Raw genomic sequence first — 21,400 nt, 5'->3', positions numbered from 1 at the left:
TTACAACAAATTTCAAGCTCAAAATGAAGGAGATATTGTTCATTTAAATCTATTTCTCAATAAACTGGAATCTATTCAGAAATTGCATTTTTCCTCAATAAACATAAAAAACCCCACCCAATCAACAAAAGAACCCCAAACAAAACACAACCAACCAACTGAACAACCCACACACCCAACAAAACCCAAGCCCCCCAGAAAAACACCTCTATTTCTATAGTGGTCCATTCATTTAGCTGTGAAGAGGTAGCAACATTTCAGTAGTCAACTTTAAACTACATATACTCTAAATTCCTTCTCTCTAGCTAGCCTCAGGCATCCTTTTTTTTTCTCCACACCATGTGAAGATATATTTTGAATAGAGATGATCTTCTAGACCTCTGCTGTACCAGTTATGAGGATGCATAATGATTTCTATTGCTAATTTAGTAATATTGTACTATGGCAAATATGGGACATGAGGCAGTGCTTCCTTAACTCAAAGCTTTTCCAAAACTAGATGATGCAACATTGTTTGGGTTGGAAAAAAAAAATAAAAAAACTAAAACCAAAACACATACAGCCTTCAGTGAAAAGGAAAAGGTACCTTTCTACTCTCTCCTACAGACTACTGTAATTCCTTCTGAGTGGAGTCGACTCCCTGCATACCAATAAGTACTTTGTGTCAGAAGACTGTGCTGGAATTGAAATTTTCCCAGAGGGAGGGGACCAGAGAGCAGCTGTGGCCAGTGTTAAAAGATACTGAGCAACAGGACAGTGACATGCTTCACATAGAACGTACTAGTCCTTCTCAGTAAAACGGGATTTGGACTGGAGTAGATTTATGTAAATCAAAAGAAAATTACCAACTGCGAAATCATACTCATTCAGTTAAGAGGTATTGAACATACTGTTGCTCTGTTAAGCTCTTCAAAGAGATTTCTGTGGCTCTGTACATCCCAGAAGCTACAAGTCCTGAGTAACACGCACAGAGAATATTGTTCTTTACAAAATTACAGATTAGAAACAGCCCTTTTGCACTCCTGAACTGTTGTTATCAAGTGTTACTGTAAGACTACTTGATCTCGTCATTCTACTTCTGTATGAATTTCCAGAAGCCATTTCCTAAATCTACACTAAAAATTCAAGCAGGTTTTTTAAAAGTAGACTGATGACAGTAGTGTTTTATACATACTCAGACCTAAGAAAATAATTACAGCAGCCATTTTCCAGAACTACACTGCCCCAGTGAATGGTAAGCCCACCATTATATACACTATATATACTACCTACCTTCTATGCCCTCATCCTTCAAGTAGCATAGAGACAGTTCTACTACAAAAGCAGGCAGATTTAACTCCAATTACTGCATTGCTAGTGACAATTATTTTAACTGGGCAAATACCTTACTGGTGTTTTGGTTTGGTATGAAAGCAAATCAGTAATATAATTATTCTGTATTTTTATCAGCAGAGTAATAAGACATAGTGAGCAGAAATGAACTGCAATTATGATAGGTCTTAAATGTTACTTGTGAGGTGCTTTTGATTAGAAGTCCAGATTTTGTAAGTATACCTCATATGAAAGTCTTTTTTACAGCCAAAAGAACCATAATTTCTTCCTGAAAAAGTGGGAGGTTTGAGATGGACAAATCATTCCTACACAACTGCTGAAAGCATTGGAATTTTTCTTTAAGAACAGCAAGAAAATCAAAGAAAAATCTCATTTATGCCTTGAAAAATCTCTAGTTAGTTATAGAGTTTGTAAAATGCCTGAAAAACTAGTTGAGAGTCTCAGGATTTAGATCTGCTTTCCTTCTTCCTGACTACGTAAATACTAGCTACTAATCCTCACAGAGTAAATAAAATTCAGTTCAAGGAGCAAGCTTCCTATAAGCAGAAAGGGTGAATTAATTACTTGCCTCCCAGGAAAACCAGATTCCACTGCAATCCATGGTGCCAAAAAACAAGGATATGGGTGTGTATACAAGATATGGACGTACAAAACGTATTTACACACGGATATAGATACACATAAATAAAAAAGCACTCAGAAACTGTCTTTTCTTATATTTCACACCCCTCTGTAGAATAACTTCTGATCCTAGACAGCTTCTTCCAATAAAAGTCATTATCAGGGAGAATTAAGCTTTCCCTCTCTTCCCTGCCACCATACTGGAGGCATTCGTGAATTACAGTGGATGAATCTATGCCAATTTGGCTGATGTCTTCTTTTGACAAGCGCACAGCTCTCCCTACTCTAAAGTCAGAGTTGGAAAACAAACAGCATCTCTGCAGGATATTTATTTGTGTGCCACAAGAAAAGCAAATTTTGAATTTGATGCAAAATGGTGCACAGGCATATACATGCTCACTCTACCACTTCAGGCTCCTAAGTGAGACACATGCTCTTCTCCAGTCACAAAATGCAGAAGACAGGAAATTAGTCCAGTGCACCACTTTCATAGGGTATCACTTCCTAGGGGTTTCAAAGCAAGCTTCATAGACCATTTCATGACTGAACAACTGTATTTTAGGATGATAGAGGGAAAACCACTTAGGAGGAAGGAATTGCTACTAGATTGGTGCCAAAACCCACCTTTCTCAGCATCCCACCTCTAACACTGAAACGCCAAATGAATTCCAGGGCAGCCATAAAACACAGTATTTTCCAAGCAGTAGCTTCTTCTATCTGAGGAACGCTTGGAGACAGAACAAACACCCTGGTACTGGGTGGCGGGTTAGGTGTTTGTCCAAGGTCATCCAGTTCCTTTTGAGCCTGCACAAACCCATTGTAACTGGGTATTATGGATGACACGCACTTGTGGCTTCACCACCTTCTGCATGAAGAGCACTACCTTCTGCTCAGTCTGAACTACAACTTGATGATGGCATTTGAAGCACATCAATGAATGCAGGACAACCCTGCCTTGTCTCCCCTAGCCACAAACATTTTCTGTACCATTTGGAATCCTGGAGATGATTGTGACAGCTCTCTTCTGCTGACTTGTCCAGCCTGTAAACCACATACCAGATTCTCATAGAAAATCTACTGCACAGCTTTGGTGACCTTTGCTCTCCTCTCTGTGCCTTTCACAGCACTCCAAAACACCACTGGTGACCTGCCCACAGTATAACAATTAACCCAGTGTATTTCTAAGCTGCTTTGTAACTTTTTCCATGTCATTCACCCTTCCAATACCACTGTCTTACCACACGGATGCATAATATCTCTACAAACCATTGCAACTCCAGGTGTAAATGTGCTCACTTGTCTCCCTCACCTTTATCTCTGACTCCTTCAGAAGAAAACTCCAAGGTACTTCAGAAGAAAGACTTTCTTTTCTAGAAGCCTAGAAATTTGACTTTTCCCCAGACACCACATTCCACCCCATGTCCAACAGCAGTTCTAGTTCTTTTCACTACTTCTGGCACAGAGGCCACATTTTATGAACACTTCCTGTATGTCCTCCAGACTCAAAAACACCATAAGGAAAGTGGATTGTGTGGTGCCATCTACCATTCGTCTGATGTCAGAAATTTGAAGCAAAAAGGTGGCACATTGTGCTTGGCAGAAGCAACATTTCATTCACCAAACTTCCTCAAAACTCCGGGATGAGGTCCTGTCACCATCTCTCAATATCTGCCCATCTTGCTAGCCTGTGTTATAAACTCTCTGGCCAGCCCTAGCAGTTTCAGTGCCTTTTAGTAACTCTGGTGATATCTACTCATGGAAAGGAAGCATAATACTGCATAACATTTGTCTTTTTCTTACCTTTGAATTTTTTTTCCCACTCATGCATGTGTTTTCACTCCCTGTAAGACTGAAGCAGAATGCAAGAAAATGCCACAGCATTCAGTAGCAATATCAAGTAACAGGAGGCAGAAGTGACAAGATTGATTACTCATTTGAATCCTGTCTGAATATTCTGAGATATCTTTTTTAAAAATGCATACATTGAAAAAACAATTAGACAAACTATACCTCATCTTTTTTAAAGTATATGCAAAGACTGAACACAAAGAGAAGAGAGAAATTATTAAGGAAACATGCTTACCTCAAAAGAGGTAAAAAGAATCGATTTATTATTTCCTTGACGACTTGGGGTAAAGATTACTTCAAAATAAATTAATGATATATGACATCGATGTGCACATTCTACCTTCCATTTTTACTCAATTTTTGTTCCTCTTTGTTCTTTAAATATTAATCTGGTGATATTTTGCTCAGGCAGCACATTTTGAGGAGCAACCATTCCCTCACAGTGAACCTGCTACCTGAAGAGTACCTATTACCATTACAAGATGTGCCTATTCAGCCTGCTGAACATAATAGTCCTGGAAAGTTGATCTTATAAACTTCAGTCAAGAGACTCTACAGGAGAAGCAGTTGAATACTCTCAACTAAATACTTCCCTACTAACAGGGATAAAAGGGATACTACTGGACTAAAAACTGCAATGAAAGCAGTATCAGCAACACAAGGAAAATACACAGTAAACTATTTGCAAGATGCTACACTGCCACATTGACTGGTGCTGTGCTTGAGACAGAAAACACGGCACTCTCTGATCCATGTGAAAAAAGCCTCTATTCTTCTGACTTCTCCTTAAAATACCTTTCTTAATGTTCCTGGGTAAGCGCCTGTGATTGGTTTCAAGTGCAGGCTGCTCAGCCCTCTGATCAATAGCCTGTGCAGCTTAGGCTGGAACTCAATGGGTCACATCCTTGTCTATCTCGAATTCTGTCCTATCTCTGGTCTCTGAGGGCCTGTCCATCAGACCAGGCCGCCTCTCCTATCTGTTGACAAATTCACTGCCCAGTGTAAGCAAGCTTGCACTGTGACACTATACAGCAGGAATCATACACAATGCTGTTAAGTAGTTTTTTTCACATTCTTCACAAAGGAATACCATCCCCCTGATAAAGCTGAACTGTCAGGAGCGCTGCCATGAAAGTCCTACCTTCTCATATCTTCCCAATATTATTGGGTTTTGGAGGCAGAGAGCCAAGATGCCACAAAATTTGTAATGCATTTAGAAATAAACGTCAACCATTTATGCTTAAAAATATATTTGGGAATATATCTCTTGGTGCGTCTTCCTCTTTTTCGTAATTTTTAAAACATCAGTATACAGGAAAGAAAGCAAGGGGACAAACCAAGCATGGTAACGAGTTACAGAGAAGATAAGAGTTTTATTCAGAACTACTGTTACTTGCAGCTTCTAGTATTTCAAAGTTATACAGTAAATGCTAAAATGTCCATTCAAGGTCCATTTTCTCAATATCATACAATCATAAAATGTTTTGCCACATCAACATTGACTGTAAGCTGTAACACATGAGCATCACTTCTGTTGCAGAGTGTGTCTTGGTATACCACAGTCCCACAGAAAATTGTGGCTAGGAAAAGCCCTACCTTCTCTTCCTGATGTACTCTGTTGGCGTTTTCCATCTGAAAGCTGTGCAAGGACTGGATTTTGTCGATCTGCTGTCGCTGCTTCTCCAGTTCCCCTTGGAATTCATTCTTTTTTTGCTCCACAGCACCCCTCTCTGCTGCCGCCCTGCGGACTTTGCCTTCCAGATCCATGACTCGAGCCTGAGAAAGAGCAGATTAGCCAAACCAAACAGAAATGCTTCCCCCCTGCCAGGATCTTGTCCAATATATTCAAGGAATAGCAAATTTCACAGCTCTAACATGCTGATTTCACAGCTGATATCATGAAAGTCCTGTGTCAGCCAGAGATACTAGTCATACGCACACACACCTCCCTGGTTTTATGTAAATTAACAGGAGTGCGTGTTTTGTAAAGACTGTTAAAATATCAGTTAGAGATAAGAAAAATGAAAAGCTCAGTACTTGAGCTTAAAAAACCCCTAAGACATAAACATAAAAAAGATTAGAGCCTACAATCTTTCTGCAAACTTTTTTTTTTATTTAGCCCATACAATTCTGACAGCTCTACACTTCTCAATGTTGACCCCAAACTAATTCAGTGTGAAAACTCAGCTCTCAAATCAATCTGATTTCCTGGAAGAGCTAGATTAGAGGGAGGACAGCACTGCCCAACTTTTACATGAACAATTCACATATGGCTATTACACAAAGACATATATGAGAAAAATCTATTCATAAACAGAAAATTATAATTTTTCTTGACTGCTCGAAAAGCAGCTACAGTCAGAAGAAAACTCAACATCATAACATCCTGTACATACAAAGACATAACCTAAATCATCAAGCCTGATGTTTTCACATTCTTTCCTCCTCCCTCCGTTTTTTGTAAGTACCAATTTAGTTTTGCAGAACATTGTTTCTAAATATTTTGGATTAAAATTGTTTCTCAGCAGCAACTAGGAATACAAAACATGCACGGGGGTGGGGATATCAACAGAATCTACCCATATGAAGAAAGACCTGGTGATTCCTGGATTAAAAATTAGATATAATAAAAACTGTGCATGTTCCAAGACTCCAAGAAAAATGTACCGTGTCTTCTTACATCACAGTATGTAGCATATCATGACCCACCTACCCTGCTTCTCTGCCACAGAAAGCAAGAAAAGGGAGAGGAGGCAGAGAAAAAAAAAGGAAAATTACATGCAGTTTACCTAGAATAGCAAACAAAAGCATGCATTCCATTTCAGTCATAACAGCTGCAAAGTCTTGCCAACAAACAAATGGGTCTACAGAGTGCTTTAGAAGCTCCATCCATGATCACCTATGCTTTTATTCCATTCAGAGTGAGTGACCATGCAAAACTGAAGTAATTTTCAGGCTAACTTTAGGAGAAATGTACAGGTGGTACAGTACATCAGTACTATCAGAGGACCTTGTGTTTCCAGGTTATTGAGACCAAGAAAAACTAGGATGGTAGCATATTTTTCTCACTATCAGCTTCTTCATGTCTGTGCAGCAAAACTTTAGCAGTATTGACTCAGTTACTACTCACTGGTAGCCACCATCCTGATGCCACTGACTAAAGGGAAAGCAAGGGATAACCAGAGCCTCAGAAGTCGTAAGACATACCCATAACAGCATGGCCAGACACAAGTCCTGTTTGAACAGTGCCTGTTCTGCGGTGAAACAGGAGGTCAGCTCCTTCAGCTGTCCCCTCAGTAGTAAAATTTGCCTCAGTCACAAAGAGCATATAAATTCACCAGATAAACTGGGAAGGAGCTCTCATGAGTCACATTTAATCAACATGTTGTTAGCTTTTAGGTTAGGTTGTTAAGAACAATAAGAAAAAGAGGGGAGAGAGGGGAAAAAATGGAGAGAGGAAAAGCACTGTCCTGGAGAGACTGTCACAAACCAGAAACTTGACTCACGTACTCTGTATCAGAACAAATGCTCCAGAAAGGACTAAAACCCAAGCTTTACAGCCACAAAAAATACAGTTATAATCAGAAAAATACAGTTATCATCACACAACTTGCATGACTTGCATGTCCTTCTGAAAGACCACTAAGAAAATTCAGATTTTTGTTTCTGAACAACCTAGATTTCCTTGTACTGAGTGGAAAAGTATGCATACAATATTATGGGTCATGTACAAAGACAAATCTAGGGATATGAATGTGCCAGTTTTGATTGGGATAGAGTTAGTTTTTTCACAGTGACTGGTATGGGGCTCTGTTTTGGATTTGTAATGAATACAGGGTTGATAATATAACAATGTTTTTGTTATTGCTGAGCAGGACTTGCAAAAGCCAAGGCCTTTTTGCTTTGCATACTGCCACAATGGCGAGGAAGTTGGGGGTGCTTGGGAAGGGACAAAAAACAGAAAATGGCATTTGTCACATATTTAATGTGAAACAGCACAAGACAGCTGAATGTTTTGTGAGAGCAGAAGTAACAAATTATCACACATGCAGGTATGTTCAAGTTTTGGGTTCTTCTCAAATAGGCACTCCTCCCATCCCCCCCAGTCTCCCACTACTGATAAGCAATGACTGTAAAATCTGTGGAAGTTCCTACAAGCTGAAGTTCCTGACTTGCCACATGAAGGAGAACCATCCTTCTTATGTACTATATTTATTATTTGTACAAGTACAAAGTGACACACAGAGCAAAAGGAATGTTACCTGCAGATCCATGCTGCGAGAACTTGCAATCCAGTAATTGAAACCCAAAACAATTATGCACGCCACAAGTGCAGCCATGAGGAGTGGTGGAGACTTCATCCCACGACAGCTGTTTCCTAGTCCTACCATTTCAAGGAAAGATCAAATCCGAACAACCCCAGCAAGTATGGGAACCTGCAATATAAAAAGGGCACATTGTACTGCATCCTCAACCACAGCTATTTTATATGCACAATAAAACATTCTTTGCAATAATGCAACAGCTGTCAGCTGACAGGCTTACACCTAGCAAGGAAGGTAAATGCATTAGTATTGACTTGTCTAGATATTTCCATCTGAAAGACAAAGAAAGGTCATTGCATGCTATTAGCTTGTACATAAAGCTCCACATGGTTTTGAGGGGGATGTCTTGAATACTCCTAACAATATAATGAAAATCTGCAACAAAGAAAACCAGCCATCCTTTTATCACACATCTACCCGAAAATCTATGTAGGCAACACTGGGCTAGAATATAGATTGCTTTTTACCTAATTTACTCAGAAAATTAATTTAGTCTTGCTGTTTGAGGAGTAATTTGCACTTTGCTCTCTAAAATTAGACAGTTTCAACTTATTCAATCTGACACTACTATTCTAACGTCTTGTTCCCAAGCTTGTAAATAAATACATAAATCAGATTGAACCAGAATCAGATTGATTCAAATTATTTAAAGGAAAATCTAAAAATAACAATTAATATAAATATGAGCAGACACTCCAATGATTTCAATGCTACACTGCGTTAAGTGTTCTCCATTTTCATCCTCAGCTGCTTTGTGTGCTCATACAGAAAACAAATAATTAATTAGTAGTACCAGGGATACCACTGGTTGTTATTGAGACTTGTGTTATTTCGGTGAAACAAGCCATCTTAAAAGACAGGCAGGAGCAGGGTATTTGCAATTCTCTTTGAAATAGGCTACATTGATTTTATGATGTGGTAAAATCTGGTCTTAATAAGCCTAATGGCACCTAGCTTTCTGAATCCTCAAACTCCACTGGGAATCTTGGCTGCAGTTTATAGAAAATTGGTCCCTTGTAAACTGAGATTAATTTTTTTCTTTCTGCACTCCTGCAGACAAGAGACAGCAAAAATAAGCACAGAAGACCAGGCAGACAGCAAATACATATACATCACAAGATACTAGTTAAATCTAAAATGGGTACATTTACTAATAATATATTGTACAAGTGCTCAAGGTACAGGCTCTTAAGCAAAGCAACCTCTTCCCTACTGTTGCAATGCACAGGTGGAAATGTTTTAAGTTAATAAATGACAGCAACTCTCAAAGGATTTATAGGTGAATATACACTGCAAACAAAGAGAAAGAACATGATACCAGCACTTCACAGGTACCAGAAATGTGAATTTTACAGTACATCCAGCACTTAAGTCGTTCAATAGCTCACCTATACCTCAGTGTCCACGTGCATTCTCTGCAAAATTCCATCTTTGCAGTCAAGATAGATTATATCTTCTTCTCTTTTCTCAGCAGGCAGTGCACAATACTGCCAGATTCACAAAGGTTTCAAATCCGTGTTTATTTGAAAAATTTCCTAATTTGTATTTGAGGGTGGAACATACAGAGGATATAAGAGTAAAATGTAGCTTCCGGAAAATGTTGCCTCTTCATAAACACACACACCACAAAACAATCCAAAACAGTATGCAAAAAAGTCTAATACCTGAGACTTGAGTTTCTTGCCTAAAGGAAACCTCAGCTAAGGGACACATGCAGCACAGCTCCAGTGGACATCCACAGGGCAGACAGGGTCAACACTAAGAACCAAAGACATGGAAAGGGAACATACTTTTTTTTTTCTAGTAAAGCAAAAAATTAAGATGCAGTAGATTAGAGCAAAAACAGAGACATGCACAAATTTCCAATAGAAAGCTATGAATTGCAGAAACACATACATTTTGCACAGACTATTTTCCTACTGTGTCATCCTAGAAGGAGCACCTGAGAAGCACAGAGCCACCATGTCTTACACATGATCCCTGAAAACCAAGAATCCCATGTCTTCGAGTGACTGTATGATGCCTATATCCCCAAATCGTCTGTTCTGTTGGTGTTGAATATTAAATTCTGCAACTTTAAGACTGGTTCCAGGAGTAAAAGGTCGGGGGTGGAAGAAGAAGTGCAGAGTTTGTTATCAGAGACTGCACTGGCTCCCCTGCATTCCTGCACTCAGACTGTGTTGTCTGCGGTGAACAGTGAAAGAGAGCTCTCCTTTGCTCTTAGTTAGTTTTTTGGCTAGCTGAGGCAGAGAAACCCCCTGGATTGTTTTTTTCCCCCTTTTTCTGTTTTCCTGGAACTGTTTGAACTGAAAACCTGCTTTGAACTGAAAACCCAGAAGAGCACCATGAGCTCACACCTGTGGCCCACCGGGCCTGGCCTGGGCCGTGGCATTCCCCAGCACAGGAGGGACTGAGAACAGACTGAGAACAGACTGAGTGAGCCGGGCTGCCCACGGAAAGAACTCTTCTAAATCTGCCATCTCCTCGGAACGGCGAGGGGTTTTGCTGTTTGATATTGCTCATTGTTGCGCTGGGAGGTGTGTTGCCTGTTGAATAAACAGTTTTCTTTTTTCCACTTCTCTCCAATTTTTTTCCCTTTTTCCAGAAGGACCTCATTCAGAGGTTTCCTCCCAAATTTGCCCCAAACCAGGACACCCCAGATCTCCAGAGTAGCAAAAATGAGAGCACAAAGGGCATGATTAGCACTGCCATTTCAGCAAAGAACGAGAGAATTTATTTACTTTTGTGTACCAGTAGAAAATACTATATTTCAAAAAAGGTCTGTCAGAACCTGTCATGAAATCATCTGTATCTTGGTCTTAGCTGCAACACTATTAGTAGGTACACCTGACACATGGAAAAACTACAAACATAGCACTGCAAGATGCAGTGATTCATTCCAAGTGTGACTTCAATAAAATAACCAGTATTTTCCTCACAGCTGTCATAAATAAAGTGGTTCATATTATCAGCAGTAACAGCTTGCACTGTAATTTATCTACCAGATAAATATATGGACTAGCCGTTTAACTCAAAAATTTTCTGAGGTAAAGCACCTATGTTGTTCAAAGAAAGAATGATCAGTTCACCATGAAGCTTAAAGCACAGGCATAAAATCATGTTAAAAAATGCCAATGCACCTAGATAGTAGACAGATCTGGCAGCATCAGCACCTTTTCTGCTATTTTCAGCTGTTAAACAGGCAAATAAGCACTGATTTCACTAAAGAGTATTTTACTTGAACACATTGCTCTTTCTAGAAAAGTCAGTGTTGTCTTTAAATAGTTTATATTAATTAAGAATATCTTTTACTACTGAACAGGAAGAAAAGCAAAAGGAAGAGGAAAGGCATAAAAGAAAGAAGAAAGGCATGATCTTCCATTTGCATACTGCAGACCCAAAACTTTACCTCAGTTGCAATACTGGTATTCCCTGTTTCATCAGTTTAAAAAACAAAAACTGTTTAACTTTCTACCGTGGATAAACACACACATTTTGGAGGAGAGATAAGCAAATCAGCTCAATAAGCACATTTACATGAAAATCTGTTTGCACATGCTGTTTTTCAGGAAACATCTGGTCTGGCACAGTTACTTGAGTTGAATTTAAAATAAATTTCTTATTTAAGAAAGTAATTTTACTGAAGATTAAATTCAACAATGTCCATGGCAGATGTAAAAATAAACATATTGGTAAAATTCCTGACATCTGAACAGCAAATTTCAATCTTCTGTTTTGCCAACCTAGTGGTGCTTCATTAAGAGGGAGATGTTTTAGACTCTGACATATTCAAGCAAATTAACATACAGCATACTTTTACTTCCCACAGTGACCAATTCTTTCTTTTACTGTACTCAGATGAAGTAGGCTATCTGGTATCCAGCAATCTTCCACTACAGATAAGCAACAACGTTGCCAACCAAGCCTCAGGACCAACAAACTACGGGTAAAGGCAAAACAAAATGGTGCATTTCAGACTCCCAGAAGGAAAGCCAAGTCTCTCTGCTCACAAGGTTCAGCTCTGTGTACTTCCATAAGACCTGCCGAGCTGAAATCAGAAAAGACAAAAAATTCAGTAGACACACAGCAGAACAAAAATGTTCCCTGCCTACCAACCACCTCCTCTACCACCCATCCACTGCATGGTACAAAGCCAGTATAAGCCAAAGGAGGGGCTAAGGACCAACTACAGCTGAAGCAGTCACTGAAAAGTAAAGGTACAGCTTCTTGGAGGTCTGAGTACTTGCAACTCAGAGTAAGGATAAAGCCTTACTAAAACCCCTGTAAAAAGTAGAGCCACAACCAGACACAAGAGAAAAAAAAAACTCCAACAAGGACCTAAGGGCCAATGCACAGCACAGAGCTCACACAATCCCATCCCAACCAGACTGTACCACAATGGGGAAACCTCCTCCCATCAAAGGAGCCCCTCAGACAGACGGTGGTGCTACCCCCACCTATTGAAGATTCTTTTCCAGCCTCCCAGAAGAAATCACTGGGGTTTTTTTCAGATATTGTAATGAAATTCCTACGTCTGACTGCTTGAATTAAAGCATACTGGATTAATCAAGCAAGTTAATCAAAACTTCTTCTATTGATAAGTTAGTAAGTTATACCCAGATACAACTAAATCAGACTAAAAGGTACTAGAACTTGAGTCTTATTTTTCAAAAAACAATTAAATTAAATTGGAAAAATAAGTAATTCTTTAAAAAGTGAATCAGAGAGCAAACATTTGTGTGCCCGGTCTTCCAAAAAAAAAAAAAAAAGGTGACCGGCTTTTGCCTGGGTGAAAATGGAGTACAGAAAAAAATGAGTCAAACCCTTTCAGTTTTCACTTTAAAATGGTTAATGCACAGTAGCGATTATCTTTGAAAGATAAATCCGGTTGGTTCTTACTCACAGCAGGATCTTACTTACAAATACCGCTATTCACAGCCCCACGGTGAGAACCAACTAAAGCCAGCAGCAACCTTTATGCTTTCTAAGCTGCAGACTGTACGCAGGGGCCAAGGAACTGTACACCGTCACAAAACAGAGCATACGGATTTCTTATTGTCCTCTGCAGCAACACTGTCTGAGGGTGGTTTCTCTTTTTAAATTTGCAAGCCAAAAGAGGTCAAACAAATATTTTTCCAATGGAGATTTAAAGTTTGTGCACTGAACTCAAATCTGCTGACCATAAACTTTCTATATGCCTTTCACAGGGATTTACAAACTGCAGGAAAAAAAGAAAAGAAAAAACACCCTGAAACTTTGGATGAATGTCACAGAGTCACTATTTATCCAAATTATCAAGTTACACTTTTTACAGGAAGGGAAGGGCATTTTCACCACAACACATTCAGCAACTTCACTCTCATCCTGCTCAGGAATAACCATTTAGTAAATTCAGGTCTCAGGTCTTCCTTTTCTAATGCATTTTAAAATAGAAGTAACATATTAGAAGACTATGAAAACCCTAAAAATACACTATCTGTCCAAAGACAGGGTCACTGTTACCACTTCACTAATCATATTTCAGCTGAAGAAGTCTCTCTTCTTTCAAATGACTACCTTACAAGAAGCTAATAACCAAGCATCCTCAATGTCCTTTATCTGATTAAAAAGAATTCCCAAACAGGTATGAAGCAAAATAGAAGCTAGAGGTTTAAGGTAGGTACCTATCTCAACAACAGAAGTTGGCTAACCAAAAATAACTTGATAAAATGCTCTAGATACCTGGACATGTTGCCTAAGTGTGCTTTTGGATAATAGTATTACCACTGAAATACTGTGTATGAAAACAAAATTAAACAAGCAAACTTATGCACCTGAACCTTCTCAAGAGTTAGTCATTTTTATGACTAGTTAGTTATTTTCATGAATATATTTTGTTGCTGGTATTTTTCCCATATAACATGAACTACCTTGTTAAGATCACAATTAATAGGACACCTGCTTATGTTAAATTAAGATTATGAAACAGAGTACAGTAAGTTTAGATATGTGATGAGAAACCCAGTAAACTGCTACAATTTCCCCACCACTGCAAAACTATACATATGGTTTGACTCAAAAACATGCAGACCTCCCACTAGGAGAAAAAAATTTCAACATAAATAGTTCTTTAAGAGCAAAGTGCTGCTAAGATGCAAGATGAAAGGCCACTCAAAAAAAGTAAATTCAAGAGCAACATTTTCTAAAATCCTGATCAGCTCCTCCTATCTTCATGCTGACAAGGGAATCCAACGAAGTAAAACTAGTCAAATCTCCTGAGTGCAGGCGATAAACACAGTGTCCACTGTGTGCCCAACAGCCGAACCAAAATTTCTGAAGAGTGGGGGTAACACTTTTCCAAGCAGGAGCTGGAAGGTCTCTGGAGGCACAAACTGTTGGAAAGCCATCAGTCCCCGGAGCAGCGGTAAGGCCTCCGCAGCTCTGCCCATGGAGAGGGAAGGCAGGGAGCGGGGCTGCCGCAGGGCTGGCTCGGAAGGAGGAGGAGGATGGTGAACAGTCTCAGGTCACCGCCCGGGCTGCGACAGACCACGGAAGGGCATCTAGGCCGACCCTTCCCGGGAAGAGTAGCCGGGAGGTATCTCATCCCTGCATTGATTTTTATTATTTCTACCACCGCCGCGAATACTCAAAGATATTTCGGCTCAAGACCCTTAAGAAGGAAGGCTGGCTGAAGAAACACGAAAATGCTACCAGTGTCCAGCAGGCGCGCCAGTTGAGCCCTGGCAAGCCGGCCCGGTACCTCTGCGAGCATGCCGGCGGCGAGCGGGAAGTGCCCGCGGGACGGAGCCCCCCGGGGCCGCCCCTCACCGCCGTCACGGCCGGGGCCGCCGCTCGTCCCCCACCGCCGCCGGCAGAGCCGAACCGAGCCGAGCCCAGCCGAGTCCGGCGGAGCGCAGCCGGCAGAGCCGCGGCCCGGTCACCGTCGCGCCCCACCACCACGCGGCCCGCCCGGCAGCCTCACCTCGCCGCGCCCCGCCGAGCAGAAGCGCGACCGCCGGTGCGTCGCCTCCCGCCGCGCCCGTCGCCCGCGGCAAAGGAGAGTGGCGGCAGCGGGCGGGCAGGGCGGGGCGCAGGGAAGCTCCCGCTCCGCCCCGCCCCACCCAGCCCCTCCCCGTCCCGCCGGCGCCTCCGGCCGAGAGGCGCCCGGGGCTAAGCAGAGCCGTGCGTTTGCCCCCGCCCGCCAGAAAGCCGCGGGATAGCGGCTGCGGCAGCACCTACCGCCCTGCCGTGTGCCGCCCCGCAGCCTCCGCCCCAGCGGCTCCGCCACAGTCCTTCCTTCACCAGCGCTTCTGCTGAGTTCCACATTTCCTGTCCTGACCACAGGCACTTCAGCTTCTGGAAAGCGTCACGTAGGCGAAGCTGAGAGTCCGAAATCAGATACGGAGTGACAGAAGACTCAGGAAGGCTGTTTCAATACCTACTTTTAACAACCAAATGGATGACGGTGGTATTTTCTTCATTTTAAAAGAAGAAAAGTTAGTCCACCTGTTTATTCCATGGTTGTCATTAACTCAGCTGGACACTTTCCACTATCTAGATGGAGTCATAGAATTGTTTTGTTTGGAAGGAACTTTAAAGACAATCTAGTTCTAGGCCATGGACAGGGACATCTTCTGCTAGGCCAGGCCGCACAAATCCGTGTTCAAAACGGCCTGGAACACTGACGGGGCTGGGGCATCCGCGACTTCTTTGGGAAACCTGTTCCAGTGCCTCACCACTCTCACAGTAAATAATTTCTTTCTTAATTTTATAATTTGTAAGGATTTCCTTTCTAAATTGCCCCTCTTTCAGTTTGAAGCCACTCCTCTTTGTCACATCAATACAGTTGTGTCTCGGTTTGAAAGACAGGTATTTTCTAAGGAAAGGCAAGAACCCCTTTCCTGAGATTGTAGACTGCAACCCCCTCCCTTCTAATTATTTTAGTTTCAAATCAGAGGCTTTCAGGCAGAAGATATGGGGATAGGAATAACAGTTCTTTACTGATATCTAACAAGGCAAAATAGTAGAAACAACAACAGCTATAAAAATTGACAACAAAACAGAGCAGTGTAGCTCAGCTCCAGTCCCTTTGGCCACAGGCCGTCTCCCTGCGCTCAGTTCCCGGTGCTGTGGGCAGGGCAGGGCCCGCGCAGCTGAAGGCGCTGGGTGATGGCGGCAGGGCCCAGGGCTGAGAGGGATGGAGGAGCCGCTCCCCCCTCACGGTGTCGGTCGTGGTGCTCAGCAGAGTGTCCGGAGGCAGTGGGATGAGGTGGGAGAGCAGCAGAGCGATGTCCAACGGCAGGGAGTGTGGATCTCAGCGCTGGGATGGCAGGGGAGATGCTGGATCGGAGCAGGGGCCGTCCTCCTCTCACTCCAGGAGCCAAGCGAGAGAGCGAGAACCCGCTCCAGACCCCGTCCCACCTTTCCTTTTCTGGTATCCCCCCTATCCCCCATCCCCCTGGGAGAGAAAACTATTGCTACTAAGGTGTAGCCACAAATACTTAGTATAACAATGGGAAAATTCCACAGAAAGAAAAGGGAATAATTCAACCCCCAACAAGTTGCTAATGAAGAGTCGCTCTCCAGCTTCCCTGTAGGGCTCCTTCAGATGCTGGAAGGCTGCTATGATGTCCACACTATCTTCACTTTTCCAGAGTGAACAGCCCCAAATTTCTCAGCCCAACCTGCATGTTGTTTCTGCATTTTATCTTTTGCAAGTGGAAGTTTAAAAAACTGAGTGAAAGCAGAATAGAAAAACTAGTGAAGCACCAATTGTAGGCTCTGAAAAAAGCAAAATTATTTCTTTATGTATATATGTAAAGTTCTAACTTAACAATAACCACAAACTTCACAAAAGTGACCTTTTACATGTCAGAACATAATGCCAAATATGAGGCTTTCTTCCCATCTTTGAAGACTATTTAAAAGGTGATGAGTGTAACACCTGCACCTTAATCTTTTCATGGGAGAGAACATATATTTGTTATCATATATTTATTTTTAAAACAACTCATAAAATAGCTTTGTCTAGACCGAACACAGAAAATTTTCTTACAAGTACACATTAGATCACTTCTCACTAGTTAGGGAATTAATTGATTTCCAAGTGGGATCTGCAATATTAATAAAAATGTATCATTCTTTTAAAACATAAATAGCCCTGTATTTTAACAAAGAACTAACAAAAATACAAGGGCACATCTACATATGTTACACTGCAGAAAAACTGAGGATCTTAGCACAATCTCTTAGGACCAGTACTAGAAGCAATGTACTACTGTGCCTGAAAAGACGAGAAGTAAAGCAATTTGCAGAAGTCTTCTGGAGATCTATCTCCTAAATAATTTGTATCTGAAAGAGAAGGGGTGACTCTCAAAATTTTGTGGAAAAAATAGATTACCTTGAACTATTTTTTATTTAATAACATGCTGCACTTTTTTTCCCTGCTAAATGGTAAGTTAAACAAATCCAATTCTTGTTACTGTTTCATTGAATGGGATATCTAACCAGAAAATCAAGTACCTCTTCTTTTTTTTTCCTCAAAACTACTGACATCTTTCTGGTAGAATATGATTGACAAAACAGTTCACAGAACCACAGAATTGTGCGAGCTCTGGAGATGATCAAGTTCAACCCAAACTCTGCACAAGGCAGGGTCACCTAGAGCAGGTTACAAAGGAACTCATCCACGTGGGTTCTGAATGTCTCCAGAGAGGGAAGATCCATGACATCCCTGGGCAGCCTGTTCCAGTCTTCTGCCACACTCAGTGTAAAAGAAGCATGCTCCTCATGCTGACGTGGAACTTCCCGTGTTTTAGTTTAGGGCCATTGGTTCTCCTCCTGTCTCTGGGCACCACTGAAGAGTCTGGCACCATTCTTTTGGCACCCATCTTTAAGATATTTATATGGGTTAATGAGATCCCCTCTCAGTTTTCTCCAGACCAAACAGGCCCAGCTCCTGTAGTGTTTCCTCAGAAGATAAATGATCTAGACCCCTGATCATCCTTGCGGCATTCCACTGGATCATCTTCAGTTCTTCCTTTTACTGAGCAGCCCAGAACTGGACACAGCACTCCAGAGGTGGCCTCACTAGGGACATATAGAAGGGCAGATGATACATCTTGACCTGCTGGCCACACTCTTCCTGATGAACCACAAGCCCTTCTGGCCATGAGGGCACTGACGGCTCATGGACAGCTTGTGATGCACCAAGAGTCCCTGGTCCTTCTGCACAGAGCTGCTCTGTAGAGCAACCCCTGACATGTGCTGGCACTTGGGGCTGTTCCTTCCCAGGTGCAGCACCTGACACTGGTTCTTGTTGAAGTCATTAAGTTTCTCACTGCCCAACTCCCCAGCTTATCAAGATTCTGCCACAGAACAGCAGCAGAACCTTGAGGTGGATCAGCCACTCCTTCAGTTTACACTGGCTAAGCACCAGGCACCCAGGAAAACCATTCACTCAATTTCCACTGCTATAACTGAGCAGAGGAGGGGGAAAAAACAAAAGGCTCATGAGTTGAGATATGGATTAGGAGAAAACACTTTAAAGCCAAAAATAGGCTTAAACTTAAACATATAAAGTGGAAAAAACTGCTGCTAATAAGTACCATTGTCAACAAGTTCCACCAGTTCTAAGATTTCTGTAGGGTTTTACAGTGCTGAGAAGTAGATCTCTGGATTCCATGTCAGGGAATTGATCACCAATATTTTTGCTGCTCGCCACACGATGCCCACCACCACCAGGCGGGTGGTGCCAGCTGCCACAGTGCCAGCACCATTCAGAGCCTCTCTTCATGCAGGGAGCTGAAAAGCAGAAGCCACTGCCATCACCACCTCTGCCCTTGTGCTCACAGCACGGCTGGCTAAAACCAGCTAAGCAGGCACAGTTCACTGCGAGCCGTGCCGAGATGGTGCCGGCTGCCTGGCCCTGGCCATGGCGCTGGCCAAACGGTGCTGGCTGCATTGAGATTGGCCACAATGGCTACCTTGCCACCCCTGGTAAAAAGAACAGCATGTGCTTTGTTCCTTCTTAAATGTGTCATCACAGAGGTATTGCCAACTTCTTTAATTGGGTCAGCAACATGACTATCTTTAGAGCCATCAAAGATTGGCTCTGCTGGAGCAGAAGCGTGAGCAGTTTCTCTCAGAAGCCACCTCTGCAGCTTTCCCTGCCCCCACCAAAAAAATGGGCTGTGTTAAGCCACCACAAGTGCTATCAGCTGAGGCTACTTACTTGCTAAGGGTACGTTCTATTCCCTTTCCAAGTTGACCAAGACTGGGCCCAGTATTGATCCCAGAGAATGCCACTGGCTGTTGGTCTCCAGGTGGATTCTGCTCTGCTGATCACGACCCCCTGAGCTCTGTCACTCAGCCAGTCCTCAATCCACCTCACCATCCATTCCTCTAACTCCCATTTCCTGAGCTTACCTGTGAGGATATTATGGGATACAGTGTCAAAAGCCTTGCTGAAGCCAAGGCAGACAACATCCACTGTTCTCCCCTCACTGACCCATCCTGCCATGCTGCCACTGAAGCTTATCAGATTGGTCCAGCATGAGTTCCCCTTGGTGAATCCATGATGACTACTCTCAATGGCCTTATTGTCCTCTGCATGCCCGGGCACGACCTCCAGAATGAGCTGTTCCATTTCCTTTACAGGTATGGAGGTGAGGCTGACAGGACATATCTTCCCAGGTCCTCCTTATTGTCCTTTTTGGAGACGGCGATAATGTTGACTTTCCTCCGGTCATCGGGCACCGCTCCTGTTCTCCTTGATTTTGCACAGATAATGGAGGTTGGCTTAGCAACATCTGCCAGCTCCCTGGACACCCATGGGTGCATCCCATCAGAGCCCATGGATTTATGGGTGTTAAGTCTCTCTGGCTGATCTCTAACCCTACCCTCTATGACCAGGGCAAAGTCTTCCTTTCTCCAGCCTTGCCCTCTTGCTTCTGAGGTCTGGGACTCCTGAGGGCTAGCCTTACCAGTAAAGACTGAGACAAAGGAGGCATTCAGTAATTCTGCCTTTTCTGTGTCTTCCATCACCGGGACACCCATTTGATTCAGCAGATTCCCTAATTTTCCTTAATCTTCCTTTTGCTCCTGATGCACTTGTAAAAGCCCTCTCAGTTACCCTCTCCAGATTCAATTCCAAGTGGGCCTTGGTTTTCCTCATCTCCTACCTGCATACTCTGATAATGTTCCTGTAGTCCTCTCACAGGGCCTGGCTCTTTTTTCACATCACAGAAATTTCTAGACACTCTCTGCTCATTCATGAAGATCTACTGTCTGCTTTACCCCATTTCCTGCTCATAGGGCTACACTGGTCTTGAGCTTGGAAGAAGTGATGTTTGAATATTGACTAGCTCTCTTGGACCTCCTGATCTTCTAGAGCCTTATCCCATGGGATTCTTAAAAGTAGGTCTTTGAAGAGGTCAGAGTTGGTTCTCAGGAAATCCCAGAATCTATCCCTCCTTATTGCTTTCTTTACTTCACATGGATCCTGAATTCCACTATCTCATGGTCACTGCAGCCAAGACTGCCTCCAACCTTCATATATTCAACCAGTTCCTCCAGGTTTGTTGGTAGAAGATAAAGCAACACAGCTTTCCTCATTGGCTCCTCCACCACTTGCACCAAAAAGTTATCAATTTTTATCTGCAGGAGCTTCCTGGGCTGCATGTGCTGGGTTGTGTTGTCTAGCCAACAAATATCATCAATATAATTGAAGTTCCCTGGAGAACCAGGGTCTCTGATCATGAGGCCACTTCCAGCTGTGCATAGAAAGCCTCCCAAACATCCTGCTGATTAAGTGGTCTGTAGTAAACACCCATAGCAGTGTCATCCCTTTTAGACTGTCCCTTAAGTCTTACCCTTAAGCTCTCAAATAGTTTGTCTGTCCCTGAGTGGAGCTCAACACATTCCAGTTTCTTTCTCACATAAAGAACAACTCCACCACCTCATCTCACTGACCTCTCCTTTTTGAAAAGTACACAAGCATCCAAGACAACATTCCAGTCACATGAGCTATCCCACTGTATCTCTGTAAATGCAATGAGATAATGGCCCTGTATTTCTGCAAATGCAATGAGATAATGGCCCTACATTGGCACATGACCAGAGATTTCTAGTTCTTGTTTATTCCCCATGCTCTTTGCATTTGTGTACAGGCATATCAGGGAGATAATCGATCATCCAGGTTCCCTAGAAGAGCTGTAACTGGATTCCCCATAACAATACACACCCTTGATGTGATTAGCCCTATGATTCTCATCTTGAGAGGAGGCCAAGGTAGC

The 21,400-nt window shown here is 42.4% G+C and overlaps 1 protein-coding gene across 5 annotated transcripts in view; it reads right to left on the bottom strand.

Annotated features, from left to right (window-relative positions):
* Positions 1-15,432, bottom strand: part of GOLM1 (golgi membrane protein 1) — a 33,076-nt gene extending 17,644 nt beyond the window's left edge. The window contains exons 1-5 of one of the 5 annotated variants that reach the window (XM_088156459.1): positions 15,088-15,171; positions 12,137-12,174; positions 9,791-9,884; positions 8,064-8,237; positions 5,398-5,577 (exon numbers count right to left, since the gene is read on the bottom strand). In XM_088156459.1, coding sequence (XP_088012585.1) covers positions 5,398-5,577; positions 8,064-8,192 — 309 coding nt within the window. In that variant the 5' untranslated portion in view covers positions 8,193-8,237; positions 9,791-9,884; positions 12,137-12,174; positions 15,088-15,171. Of the gene's footprint in view, positions 1-5,397; positions 5,578-8,063; positions 8,238-9,790; positions 9,885-11,940; positions 11,959-12,136; positions 12,175-15,087; positions 15,236-15,344 lie in introns of those variants that run through there. The other 4 variants (XM_088156457.1, XM_088156458.1, XM_088156460.1 and 1 more) reach the window with 4 other exon arrangements.
* Between the last annotated feature and the right edge of the window lie 5,968 nt (positions 15,433-21,400).

Source organism: Sturnus vulgaris, chromosome Z (genome assembly GCF_052056855.1).
Source record: "Sturnus vulgaris isolate bStuVul1 chromosome Z, bStuVul1.hap1, whole genome shotgun sequence".
In the NCBI taxonomy this organism is placed as follows: Eukaryota; Metazoa; Chordata; class Aves; order Passeriformes; family Sturnidae; genus Sturnus; species Sturnus vulgaris.
This window is presented reverse-complemented; position numbering and strand designations above follow the sequence as displayed.